The sequence below is a fragment of the Hibiscus syriacus genome, unplaced genomic scaffold (assembly GCF_006381635.1).
Source record: "Hibiscus syriacus cultivar Baekdansim isolate YM2019G1 unplaced genomic scaffold, ASM638163v2 tig00110764_pilon, whole genome shotgun sequence".
NCBI classification, from domain to species: Eukaryota; Viridiplantae; Streptophyta; class Magnoliopsida; order Malvales; family Malvaceae; genus Hibiscus; species Hibiscus syriacus.
Window position 1 is genome coordinate 408,205 of NW_024062852.1, and position 12,520 is coordinate 420,724.

The following is a 12,520-nucleotide window of genomic DNA, read 5'->3' on the forward strand; positions in this document are numbered from 1 at the left end:
TTTTATTTTTGTTTCGGCCACTGGGTTTTGTTCAACATTATTTCCTTTTTCAATTGCAGTATTTTGAGTTTCAAGGAGCTTTATATATCTTGGATGAACTTTGCTTTTTCATCCATGCATAATATTTAAACAAAAAAGAAATACAACGCATCTGCATTTTTTGTAGTATATTATTGGGTTTTAGTGAAGAAAATCCATGTACCCCGATTTGCTCGTAATGACATTGCTTTTCTAAATCCCATTTCTATGAGCATTAATGTCGCAGAGATGATTTTGGAGTTTCATCAAGTTTAGGGTAGGGGGTTGAACATGCTCATTGTGGAATGTCAATTCACATTAAAGAATAATGAATGATTGAACATTCTTGTGTTAGTGAAAAATGTATAAAAATTATTTTAATTAGTTTATTTAAGAAAATTAGTAATTATTGATAAAAATAAAAAAGTAATAATTAATGTTCAATTAAGTTTTTATTTAGATTTAGGAGTCCTTCGGTTTTATATATGATCTTAATAATCGATACTTCCAAGTCCTTTTTGAATCGGTATTTATGATTCCTTAATAAATTTCAATCACAATATACTTACGGGTCCATTTACTCGCCAATGTAGGATATGCTTCTTGCATTACCGACGAAACAAACCCTGAATGTTAAATGAATACCAAACATATCAATTGAATTCCACATTACCATCTAAAATATAAAAGGCAGAACATATTACATGACAGACACTAATTCTTCATTCCCATCAAAAGCCAAAACATATGTTACATGACAGACACTGAATTTTAATAGGGAAATCTAGAAGAATTAGCAATTTCTTTTTCCATTTTCCAACTCAGTCACTTCTCAAACTAGGGAAACAATGTCACTCCATTTATATACAATTTTGAGTTGTTTACCTCTACCTTTTCATTATTAAGTCAAGCTAATCCAACTAAATTAGTCTTGGCTTCAAAATTTGGAAATCAGACAACTTTGTTTCCCTAAACCTGTCTACCAATCATCATAAGCTTTGTTTGCACCCGCATGTACACGTTTCCAATTCTTTGTGGAGTTTCTGCAAAAAGTTGAAGTATAAATGCCCAACATAAACTTGAAGAAAAGTTGCCAAAATATTGAGGTTGGAAGGCATTTTAGACATATTCTAATGGCAAATTAGTTTACAACTGGTCCCGAATTATGGATAAACTGAATTCGGAGAATACATAGACCTATACGCATGGATGGACTAAAATTTTAAATTATCATATATATATATATATATATATATATATATCAGAATTTTCTAAGTTTGTATTCCCCTAAATTCTCAAGTTTGTCCCTCTAACATAAAATCCTACATCTATTCCTACATGTGGGTAACTTGCAATATATTATCCAATTTGATTAAAAAAATCTTAAGATTTTGTCCCACAAGAGACACATGGCAAGACTGTTTTAAGCATCTATTTCTACCATATATACTTTAAATTTCCCAGTGTGGGATTAGGGGGATGCCCATGGATTCCAAGCCTTAATGATATGTTTTTGGCCAAGAGAAAATTTATTGAATGTACGCTACCATGCACACGAACATCATAGTTAGATTCCATATTCATTATCCACAGCACATCTGCATCTATCACGTTCAGAAAACATCATGATGATGATGTTTCAAACTCAGCTTGACATATTTACGAACCTGAACTTCATTTTGAAGGCCTTTAATATGCTGCACAGCCAAGTCCAGCATATCTGCATAGCTCGTTTGCTGCAAGAAGATTTTAAAGATGTCACTGTCTGAAATAAAATTTTGGACCCTTTTCACCATAACTTGAAAACCACAATTTCACAAGGTAATGAATGATTTGAAGCAACCTTGTATATAGATTCAACATAAGGGCTAGAAAAGAAATATGTTATTACCTTATCCATGTTAGGAATAAGCTCTTCTAATTTCTTCAGTTTCCCACTTATTCTTGTTCTTCTCTCCTGTACATACACAAGAAGTTTTAATGATGGTGGATATGATTTCATTCTTTATAGGATAAACGTACATTTATACTATTGTTGTTGATAGCCCTGAAAAATGTTCCACGTGTGCAAGGTATATAAGAAAGAAGTTGAACTTTCTGAGACAGAAATTGCAGCTCAATAGAACTGGCTATTTGAAAAGACTATAGGTTGGTCTAACAACCTTCACTAACATCTCTAGATTTTCCCAAGAATAAACAGTTTGGTTTCTGAGCAGCTATAGCAATTCCCTCTTGGATCTTAACTTACTCTTTCAGCAATGCTTCGAGGGTGAGTGGCGCAGCCACGCTTGGCTCGGATTTTGCAAGGCACAGAATCTTCAGGAATATGCAGCAGCTTTTCAACTGTGGCCATCTCAAGTGTTGTTTGGGGTAAGCTAAACTGAAATAAAGATCAAATGGAATATATGAGGCCGATGCTGAGAAGTAAATGACATGACTGTAAAGCACTTTGATATTCATCGATGTGATGGAAATCTACTCAATGGTGCTACCACTAGCTGCAAATCATGCTTCTATTAGGCAAACAACCATATTGAGCTAAGGATGAGAAATAATAGACTCCTAAATGTTCATTTTTCTTGGGAAACAAACACCATTAAGTTCTTCCTTCATCTACCTGAGTTTCCAAGCCATTTAGACAGTTGTAAAAATCACCATCAATATTTTTAGCCCTCTTGCTCGGTGGGGCAGAGAACACAATGGAGTTTGTATTATCCCATGAATCCATTCCGAAGCCAGAAGCAGCAAATGAATGAGCGGCACTTTGGTGGTTACTGCTAGAGCTAACACCATCAACAAGATCCTCACTTACTTCAGTGATCTGAGAAAGAGAATCTTGTCTAGTGAAGCTCAATTGGGACTTCATCCTTGCCACTCCATGGCCACCGTTACCACTGCCTTGAGAACTATAATTTTTGTTGCCCATTGTAACAGAAAAGCCTGAAATGATCATTTTTAGATTTTTCTGCAACAATACATGGTCCATTCATAGAAAAATAAGTTACATAGCTTTGGAATAGTTGAAAATTGAAATACACTATGTTACTCTTAACTCTTCCTTGTGCCCAATACGTATAAATAAAATCTATCCCGACATGGGTATAGGGAAATGATCCTCCAAACAGATACATATCTAAATCCGATTGAATCCGAATAAGTTGAGAAATATATAATTTTTCTGTGAATTTTATTTGAATCAATAAAATCTATAATGTAGTAAACAGTTGACTCTAGACATGAAAGAAAAGACCAGTAAATATAGTTTTGGTGCAAAGTCGTCTTGAATGAGATGAATACAATTTCAATTTTCTTAGTCATTCCACATGTCTACCGTGCCAAAAGGACAAATAATGTGGTCAGTATTTAGTTATATGATTATTTAAGTCTTAATTTTCAAAGAAAAATAGTAAACATGAATTTAGATATAAAGTTACTAATATATATATATACAAGCCGTGATACTCTGAAACTCTAAAATGTATGATATAATTAGGGATAGGCGTAGGATTATATATTAGGGACAAATTTCTAAAGTTTTAGAAATAGACAAACTCATAAAATTATGGAGGGTGAAAACAAATTTTCAATAGAAAATACATAAAAAAATCTAAAATATATAATAATTTTAAATTTTCAAGAGAGACGCCTACCCCACCCATCCCCCTCGGTCCATCCCCGGATATAATGTATGTTGAATATAAATATATATTTTTTAAAATATAATTACATATATATAAGTATTTGAATGAATATATCTTTATATTTAAATCAAAATACACATATTTTAAAACAATAAGAATGAAAACAACATAAAATAAACTTATGAAATTTAAAAGGTTATTCAACTTTTCCTAACCTATACAACTGTCCTTTGTATGCATGGTTTAGTCTAGGAAAATGTTAGTTGGACTTTTAATTTCTCTAAAATATTTGTGTTGGACATTTATAATTGATCAATATTTTGATATGAGAATAAAATATGATCTAAGATTTTTTTTAAATAAACGAGATAAAATTATAAATTTTTAAGAGATCAAAATTAAAAATTTTATATTAAAATACAATATTTTTATTTCAATCAAAGAGCCAAAAATCCTATTTGTTTTAGATCCAGCTTTATCAATTAAATATATACTCGTACTCGATATATTCATCATAAATTCAATGACATGGGTGAAGGTACATTAGTCACTAGATTTGTAGATATGAACAACGCCAAGCTACAAGTTCACTGAAGTAATGTCAGATTGGGGCACATCTTACTTTATTCCAACTTGTCCAACTTGCACATCATAAGGCATATATTTTATGCATCTACATCGATTATGATAAAGTAAAATAAAAGCATAATGTTTGGATTCCTATGAAATAATAAATTGGTAGGGGCACGTGATAGACAGGGATGACCCGATAAGAGAATGGGTAGGGACGATCGTTCTCCTAAAAATTTTAAATTTTTATATATTTTAAATTTTTTATATTTTCTATTGAATCTCTCTCTTAACTTTGCCTAACCAACCATTAAATCTATTCTTTCGTTCTTCTATTTCTACTGCCAGCATATAGGAACTTGAGTGTAATTAATGAAAGCTTTTGGATAATTTATTTCTCCATTACCTAACTTTATAAACTTTCAAAGTATTAAAAGTGTCAACAACAAAATCCCATGTCCCACTCTTTACTTCAAATTGTCATCATCTTTTGCAACATTTAGCTTTGAACAATACAATTTAAAGATGATCAAAAAGAAAAGTATAGGATGTATTTCTTTCATATAATTCATGTTAAGAAAAAAATTAAATTTTTATGTTTAATTGACATAAAATGACTCAGTCAACTTAACATATCTTTAAAGACAATGTAAAATGGATTTGCGTATTGAAGAAAAGTATATATAAATATATATATTTTTTCACTTCAAACCATAAACATACAAAACAATATTATTTTATGTTTTTAATATTAATATAATATTTTTATTTTAAAATATTTAAAATATATAAAATAATAATATTGACTAAATTATTGTAATGTTTTAAAAATAATACAAATAATTTATTTAATAAATAATATTTTTATATTTGACATTTATCATGAATATTTAAAGAAAACCATTCTTTTAAACTAAAACCATTTCCATACGTGTACATAAAAAAAGTTGTCAAAGAGACAACCTACCCTTACTGGGCGTTGATAATTCTGGGGCAAAATGGACAGAACAAAAATTAGGTTTCAAATTAAGATAAAAAAGTAGGTGTAAAAATGAAACTTTAATGTAGTGGAGGGAAAAATATGAATAAAACCTAAAAAGGGTTACCGTAAACAACTTATTTTAATGAAACAAGTGATAAAAAATGATAGAATGTACTTAAATGTTAGTAAAAAAACAACAATTGCGATATCTATTAATTAGTTGATTAATAAAAAATATTTATATTATCTTATTCATATATTTAAATCTTAATATTTATTTTAAAATTATAATATCTCTCTACTTAATAAAAAAATTATGATTACAAATTATATTTTTAAAATAATCCAATTTTGCATCTGTCAAATAACTAAAATGTTTCATCAATATAAAAATTGGACGTTGAAACTCTTAATATAACATTTGGAGATAAATTATATAAATTAACAAAATGAAACAGTAAGCCGTTAGTTTAAATAAAAGAGTCCAAATTATGTTAGTGCCAGCTTTCCTTTAAAGGTGAGATTCATTATTAGCCTAACATTTGCTATTAAATTAAATAGAAACATACATGTTGTCAACGCCTTCAGCCATTCCGGTGAAATTATTTTCAGTCGAAGTAAAGCCACCAATCAAATGAAAGAGGTCGTGAAAAGTCAAAAGTACCCCTAACTGGATAATGATTAAGCAGATATGAGACAAAACGGTCGCTTTCGAAAAAAAAAGAGGGAAGGAGGCATTACCGTTTTCCGACGTGAAGTGACTAAGGAAACCGGCAGGGGAGCTGCGTTGTCTGACAAGAGAGGAAGAAGAAGAAGGTCCAGAATAAGATCCATGTGGATGATGCGGAGGTGGAGGAGGAGGAGCGGACGATTTAGGCTCTCGTGGATTGTTGGACGAGCTGGCTTTACATGTTGACTCAGATGTTAGAGAAGAGGAGTCGGCGGCGGGGAGGTAGTGGCCGACGAGATTAAGATCAGCGCCGATGACGGAATCGATGGCGTTGCTGAGGAAGGAACCGGGAGCTGAGCCGTAACGGGTCAGACCGGATTGGCCCATGGGTTGTTGAGAGGAAGATGGTGGATACATGGCGTTGGTTAGCTGAAGAAAATGGAAAATTTGGAAGCTAAAAACTAAAAAGAAGGTTGTATTTTCAAAGCCAAGTGGAGTATATAAAAAAAATAAAAAGTGAGGGATACAGATGACTGATTGGGAAAATGTCATGTGAAATTTTGTAGCGGCATAATTAAAAAATTTAAATTAAGAATTTTTTTTTAGAAAAATAAATAAGGATAATTTGTAAATCTTAATTTTTTAAGAATGACAATTTTTTTTAAAAAAATAATGTTAATATATAAATTAAAAAGGATAAATTACACAAATGACATTAATATTTAAGTAAGTTTTTGTTTTTTTTACTGAAAATTTAAAAGTAACAAATTAGTCAAGATGATTTTATAATATTCGTCCGGGAATGATCCTAACTGATATGGAACCCATCCGCACAAAAGGAAGCAGTAGCCTTCTTCGTATGATACTATAGACTTTCTGTAATTTCAGTTGCCACTGTTGCAATGGAAAAGGTTTGCATTGGCTGCAGCAATGTTAATCCTAGCTACTGGAGCTGTGATTGTTCAACTTGATTTTTTTCTGCATATACATGTGGTTTTCTTCTTCTTTTTGTTCCTTTCTTTTCCCACTTTCCCTTAAAATTCAATAAAACCATCTCTTTTTCTATATGCATTAGCTACAAAATTATGCAAGCATATTTGCCTCTGTTCACATCCAGAAAATCATTTTGAAACGTGCATGTTTCGTCTTAATGGTTCGATTTGACCAATTAAAGTGCTCTAATATTTTGTGTGGTGTTTCTGACCCATGTATTCAGTAGACCAGTTGTCTTTTCAAAGCCTCTATTTTTAGCTACTGCACTCATGAGCTTCTTCTTAGTAGTTATAGAGTTGTTTAAGGTAAATGTTGCTCACTATACTAATGAATCCATGTATCTTCTCATTTGTGTTTGATTTTAGTCCTACAACTCATTTAATAATTCACGAGCAAGATATACTTGATATAATATTAATTTGGTGAGAAGCATTTGGTTGCTACAGTCCTGAGGTTTTACAGCCTTAGGTTCCCAAAATAAGGGGCGCATCATTGTCGCAGTAGGCGTCGATCAAAACCATGGTTTCATCGTGCGACCAATAAATCACCTTAGTTTGGTGTTGCTTGAAGGGTGATTCACGTAAATATAGTGGAGGTGGTGAGGTATTTAAAAAAAATGAAAATTATAAAGTTTTTTTTTGAATAAATTAGATATAAAATCATTGTTTTATGACTTTTTTATGTTTTAGTGACCAATTTGTTATTTTTAAAACTTTAAAACAAAATTTACTCAAAAATTAATAATTATTTGTGTAATTTACCCTTTTTAATTTTATATATTTATTATATATATTAGTAATTATTTAAAAATTTAACGACAATTAATCTTTAATAACTATATTTTAATTAAATAAGATAAAATTAATTAAATATTATTTTTAATTCAATAAAAATATACAAAAATTAAACGAAAATACCTTGTATAGTTCGCCCAAATATTTTACGTCGGGTATTATATATATATATCTGCCATAATTCACGTGCTGTTAATTTTTTTCATGTTTTGCCCAATTGGACGATAATTGAGTAAAAACGGTGAATTACACTCTAAGCCAGTGTATTATGAGTAAGATTACAATTGATTCATGTTATTTCAAAAAGTTACATTAATCACTTTACTTATTGTTTGTTAAGCAGCATGTCATCCTATTGTTAATTGTATAACAATTATTAATTTTTTTTGGATAATTTTATATTTCAGTCACTCAAATTTTTATTATAATTTAACTTCGTTGGGTTTTGTTTTCTTCTCTAGTTTTTTATAGGTTAGTGCAGATCAATTCTTCATTAGTTATGTATTTTTTTGGATAAAATATCTTCAATGCTTTTATACTTCATAAATTTATAAAGAAAAAACGAAAAAAAATATTTTATACTTGAATTATTGTATTATCATCTTCTCTCACTACTTGTCTATTCTCATTATAGTCGTCACTTATAAATCTAGCACATTAAATATAAATTTGTTAAGTAAACCCTAAGATAGAATTGATTTCATTACTAATGAAATTTATCTAATTTTAGGCTCAAGGAAAGACTAGGTGGAAAGGGTCTCGCGCCAGAGAGTGTAATGGGTACAAGTTGTGGTATTCAGGCGTAGATAACGCTAGAAATGGGGTGGGTATCTTGGCATCCTCTAGGCTCAAGGAAAATGTAGTTGAAGTTTGCAGATACCGGGATAGGATCATGATGATTAAGGTTATTATAGAAGAGGAAGTAGTGAATGTCCTTTCAGTGTACGCCCCACACGTTGGCCTAGGGGAGGGGGAGAAACGTTGCTTCTGGGATCAGTTAGATGATATACTTAGGAGCATTCCGGAGGACCAAAGAGTTTTCATAGGGGGAGACTTCAATGGCCATATAGGAAGTGCAACTGACGGGTATGATGGTGTTCATGGGGGTTTCGGTTATGGTAGCAGGAACGATGGAGGGCGTACGTTGCTTGATTTTGCTACTGCTCACGATTTGGTGATCACTAACTCCTTCTTTAATAAGAGAGATGCGAACTTGATTACGTTTCATAGCGGGGGACATTGTACCCAAATCGACTACATCTTGATTAGAAATCAGGAACGATGGGCTTGCATTGACTGTAAGGTGTTCCCTGAAGAGGCATGTGCATCACAACACAAATTGTTGGTTTTGGTGTACCGCGTTCCCCGGGCGGAGCACTCATAGGAGGGCTAAACTTGGTAAACCTAGGATCCTCTGGAAGAACTTATATGGAGCGACAATTGATGACTTTAGGAGTAAGGTTTTGTCTAATACAAGTTTGAAACTACAAACTCAAAAAATGCAGATATGTTATGGAAAAATATGGCAAATTCCATAAGAGACGTTGGTAAAATACCCTTGGGTTGTCGACGGGGAAGGCCAAGGAACATAAAGAATCGTGGTGGTGGAACGACGAAGTCCAAACTAAGGTGAAGACAAAACATACTTGCTTCAAGGAGTTTCTACAATGCAATGACGACGAAGAAAGGTCGAGAGCTAAACAAAGATACCAGGAGGCAAAGCGGGAAGCCAAGAAAACGGTAGCTAAAGCAAAGGATAAGGCATACGAGGAAATGTACAAGAGATTAGACACCAAGGAAGGACAAAATGGCATCTTCAGACTTGCAAAATCTAGGGAGATTAGGAAAAAGGATCTATGTAACATTAGGTTATTAAGGACAACAATGGTGTTCTTTTAGCGAAAGATCACGATATTAAGAGGGTTTGGGGTAGTTACTTCTTTGGCTTATTTAATGACGGTGCCTCTCCATGTAGAGATAGTATCGTTGATGGTTTAGCCGACTATCATACTACGGCCAATGACTGCCCTACAAGTAGGATTGGGTTTGAGGAAGTCAAAATGGCTCTTAGAAAGATGGGAAGGGACAAAGCTGTCGGTCCTGATCAAATTCCTATCACTGTGTGGTTGGCCCTAGGAGAAGAGGGAGTTAAGTGGTTGACCAACATCTTTAATATATTTTAGAGACTGCCAAGATGCCAGAGGAGTGGAGAGAGTCTACGGTGATACCAATCTATAAAAATAAAGGAGATCCCCAACGTTGTGGTAACTACAGAGGTATTAAACTCCTCAGCCATACCATGAAGCTATGGGAAAGGGTGATAGAGGCTAGGTTGAGACAAGTTACTAGGGTTCGGAAAACCAATTTGGCTTTATGCCAGGCAGGTCTACCACGGAGGCGATTCATCTACTTCGACGGCTTATGGAGAAATATAGGGAAAAGTCTAGAGATCTTCACATGGCGTTCATTGACCTTGAGAAGGCTTATGATAGTGTTCCCGCGATACGATCTGGAAGACTTTGGAAACGAGACGGATCCCAACTGCTTATATCCGGGCGATTCGTGATATGTATTATAGATCTACTACTTACGTCAGGACTACAGTTGGCGACACCGAGGCATTCCCGGTTGAAATCGGACTCCACCAGGGGTCGGCTCTTAGCCCTTACATCTCGCCTTGATTATGGACGACATCTATTGTGCGACACCAGACGGTGTACCATGGTGTATGCTTTTCGCTGACGACATTGTCTTAGTTGCTGAAACAAAATATGAGTTGAATAGTAGACTGGCTACCTGGAAGACTGCTTTGGAAGAAAAAGGTTTAAGGATCAATATTGAAAAGACAGAGTATTATGTTCAAACTTCAATGGGAACCAAAACGATGAAGATGTAGAAGTATGCATAGAAGGACACGTTCTCCCCTCAAAGGATTGTTTCAAGTACCTAGGGTCTATGATACATAAAGATGGGGGTGTAGATGATGACGTTACACACCGTATAAAGGCGGGATGGCTAAAGTGGAGGGCCGCTACTGGAGTTCTGTGTGACAAGAAGGTCCCTCTAAAACTTAAGGGAAAATTTTATAGAATGGCAATAAGACCAGCGCTGTTGTATGGATCAGAATGTTGGGCAACCAAGAAGGATCACGTAAGGAGGATTGAGGCCGCAGAAATGAGAATGCTTCGATGGACATGTGGTAGGACTCTGAGGGATATGACGACAAACTCTGCTATTAGGATGTCCTTGGGGGTGGTGTCTGTTTCCGAAAAATTGAGGGAGGGAAGACTACGGTGGTTTGGGCATGTCCTTAGGCGACTACCGTCGGATGCGGTAAGGAGGGTAGAGTCGATTACAGTCGACGGTGCCAGAAGGAAAGGACGACCAAGGCGAAAGTGGGAAGACTGCTTGAGATCTGATTTGAGGGATTTAGCCCTTACCGAAGACATGACCTCTGATAGGAAAATATGGAGGCTAAAGACTAGGGTAGTCGAGTAGTGTGGGTCACATCTATAGGGTGTATCATTTCTGTCTTTTTTAATGTCTTTGTAGTATTTTCCATGACTTTACTTTTATACGTTTCTGTTATTGGTATTTATGAAAGATTAGAACTGGGCTTGCTAACGTTGACTTCTGTGTATCATTCTCTTCATGTTTCCTCTTTTAAATTTAGCCGGATCTTATGTTTCTGTCTATATGCAGAGATTCTTTCGCAGGGATATTTATGCAGGGATTAATTTCCCGTTACAGACGCACATATGATTTTAATGACTGCATATGAATACTGTTTTAGCTATGTATTTATGTATTTATTTATACATGCATTGCATTTTATCTAAATTTTTAATTTTCTGACTGCCGGAGGTCTTCCACGGAAGCTACTCTCAACCTGGCGTTGGGGGTAGCCTACTACCCTACCTCCCCCTTACCCCATACATATGGGAATTGGGTTTTGTTGTTGTTGTTGTTGTTGTTTATTTTATTGAAATAATTTCATTAAGTGACGTTTCTAGCTTGATAATAAATAAAAAAAACAAATAAAACTTCTGTAAATTTTTTCATTAACTTACAAAGTAAATCAATTTGATGAATAAAGAATATTTATGCTAATATTTTACTTTGGCAATCAGTTTTTCCATTAATTTAAAGGAAATAAACTCTATAATAAAAAATAAGATTTTCTTATAAAACAAACTTTGCATATTAATATAAATTTTAATTAATAAAAGTTAATTCTATTAGCTTGATTTTTCTATAATATACATATACATATTCGAAAATATATATATACTAATCAACTAGTATTCATATGACATTTCATGTGATGGTAGATACCGGTGCACATAAAAGAATGAATATAATTTTTATTAAAACTAATATTTTAATTAATTTTTTTATTTAAAAAATCAATGGACTTTTATTAAAAGATCAAACTATGTTTTAATAAAAAAAATGATAAAAATGTAAATATCAAGTACTAAATTGATCATTATACTATTTTTAGGGTGATAATAAGTAATACATTGAATCTTACCTTTCCTTACCTAATTTATGAAGAAAGTTCAGTTAACCTACCATTTCATTTATTTAATAAGAGACATGTCAATTTTATTAGTACCAAGTGGACTGCTACTTTTTGCGATTGGGCAAATCATAATTAAATGCACATATTTATATGTATTATTAGTCTATTAGGGTTTTTGTATTAACAAAACCTTGTGTTTGGAAAAATAATTGTCTATTATGTCACATGACAATCAAATTTAAGGGCATGTGATATAGTCTGAAAAGGAAAGATCTTTTATTCTTGACGATTATTATCCAATCATAACGAAACTTTTTTATAATGAAT

The 12,520-nt window shown here is 33.1% G+C and overlaps 1 protein-coding gene across 2 annotated transcripts; it reads right to left on the minus strand.

Moving 5' to 3' along the window:
- Nucleotides 1-764: 764 nt before the first annotated feature.
- LOC120139645 (transcription factor bHLH128-like) lies at nt 765-6,355 on the minus strand. Of its 2 annotated transcripts, none has more exons than XM_039154808.1 (6): nt 5,953-6,355; nt 2,636-2,958; nt 2,267-2,398; nt 1,910-1,975; nt 1,686-1,754; nt 765-1,061 (listed from the first exon to the last, which is right to left on the minus strand). In XM_039154808.1, exons 1-6 carry the CDS (start codon nt 6,296-6,298, stop codon nt 1,008-1,010), a joined length of 990 nt encoding a protein of 329 aa, XP_039010739.1. In that variant the 5' UTR covers nt 6,299-6,355; the 3' UTR covers nt 765-1,007. The 2 variants fall into 2 exon arrangements, with proteins under 2 accessions (XP_039010739.1, XP_039010738.1); XM_039154807.1 differs by having other exon boundaries at nt 2,636-2,961.
- Nucleotides 6,356-12,520: the final 6,165 nt, after the last annotated feature.

What these genes read in the sequence shown, in the direction of transcription:
- LOC120139645 (XM_039154807.1), bottom strand. Translation starts at nt 6,298, where the DNA reads ATGTATCCACCATCTTCCTCTCAACAACCCATGGGCCAATCCGGTCTG. An exon ending in TAAATGGCTTGGAAACTCAG is followed by an intron (nt 2,399 to 2,635) that starts GTAGATGAAGGA and finishes TCTTTATTTCAG; the next exon opens with TTTAGCTTACCCCAAACAAC. An exon ending in GCCTTCAAAATGAAGTTCAG is followed by an intron (nt 1,062 to 1,685) that starts GTTCGTAAATAT and finishes AACTTTTTGCAG; the next exon opens with AAACTCCACAAAGAATTGGA.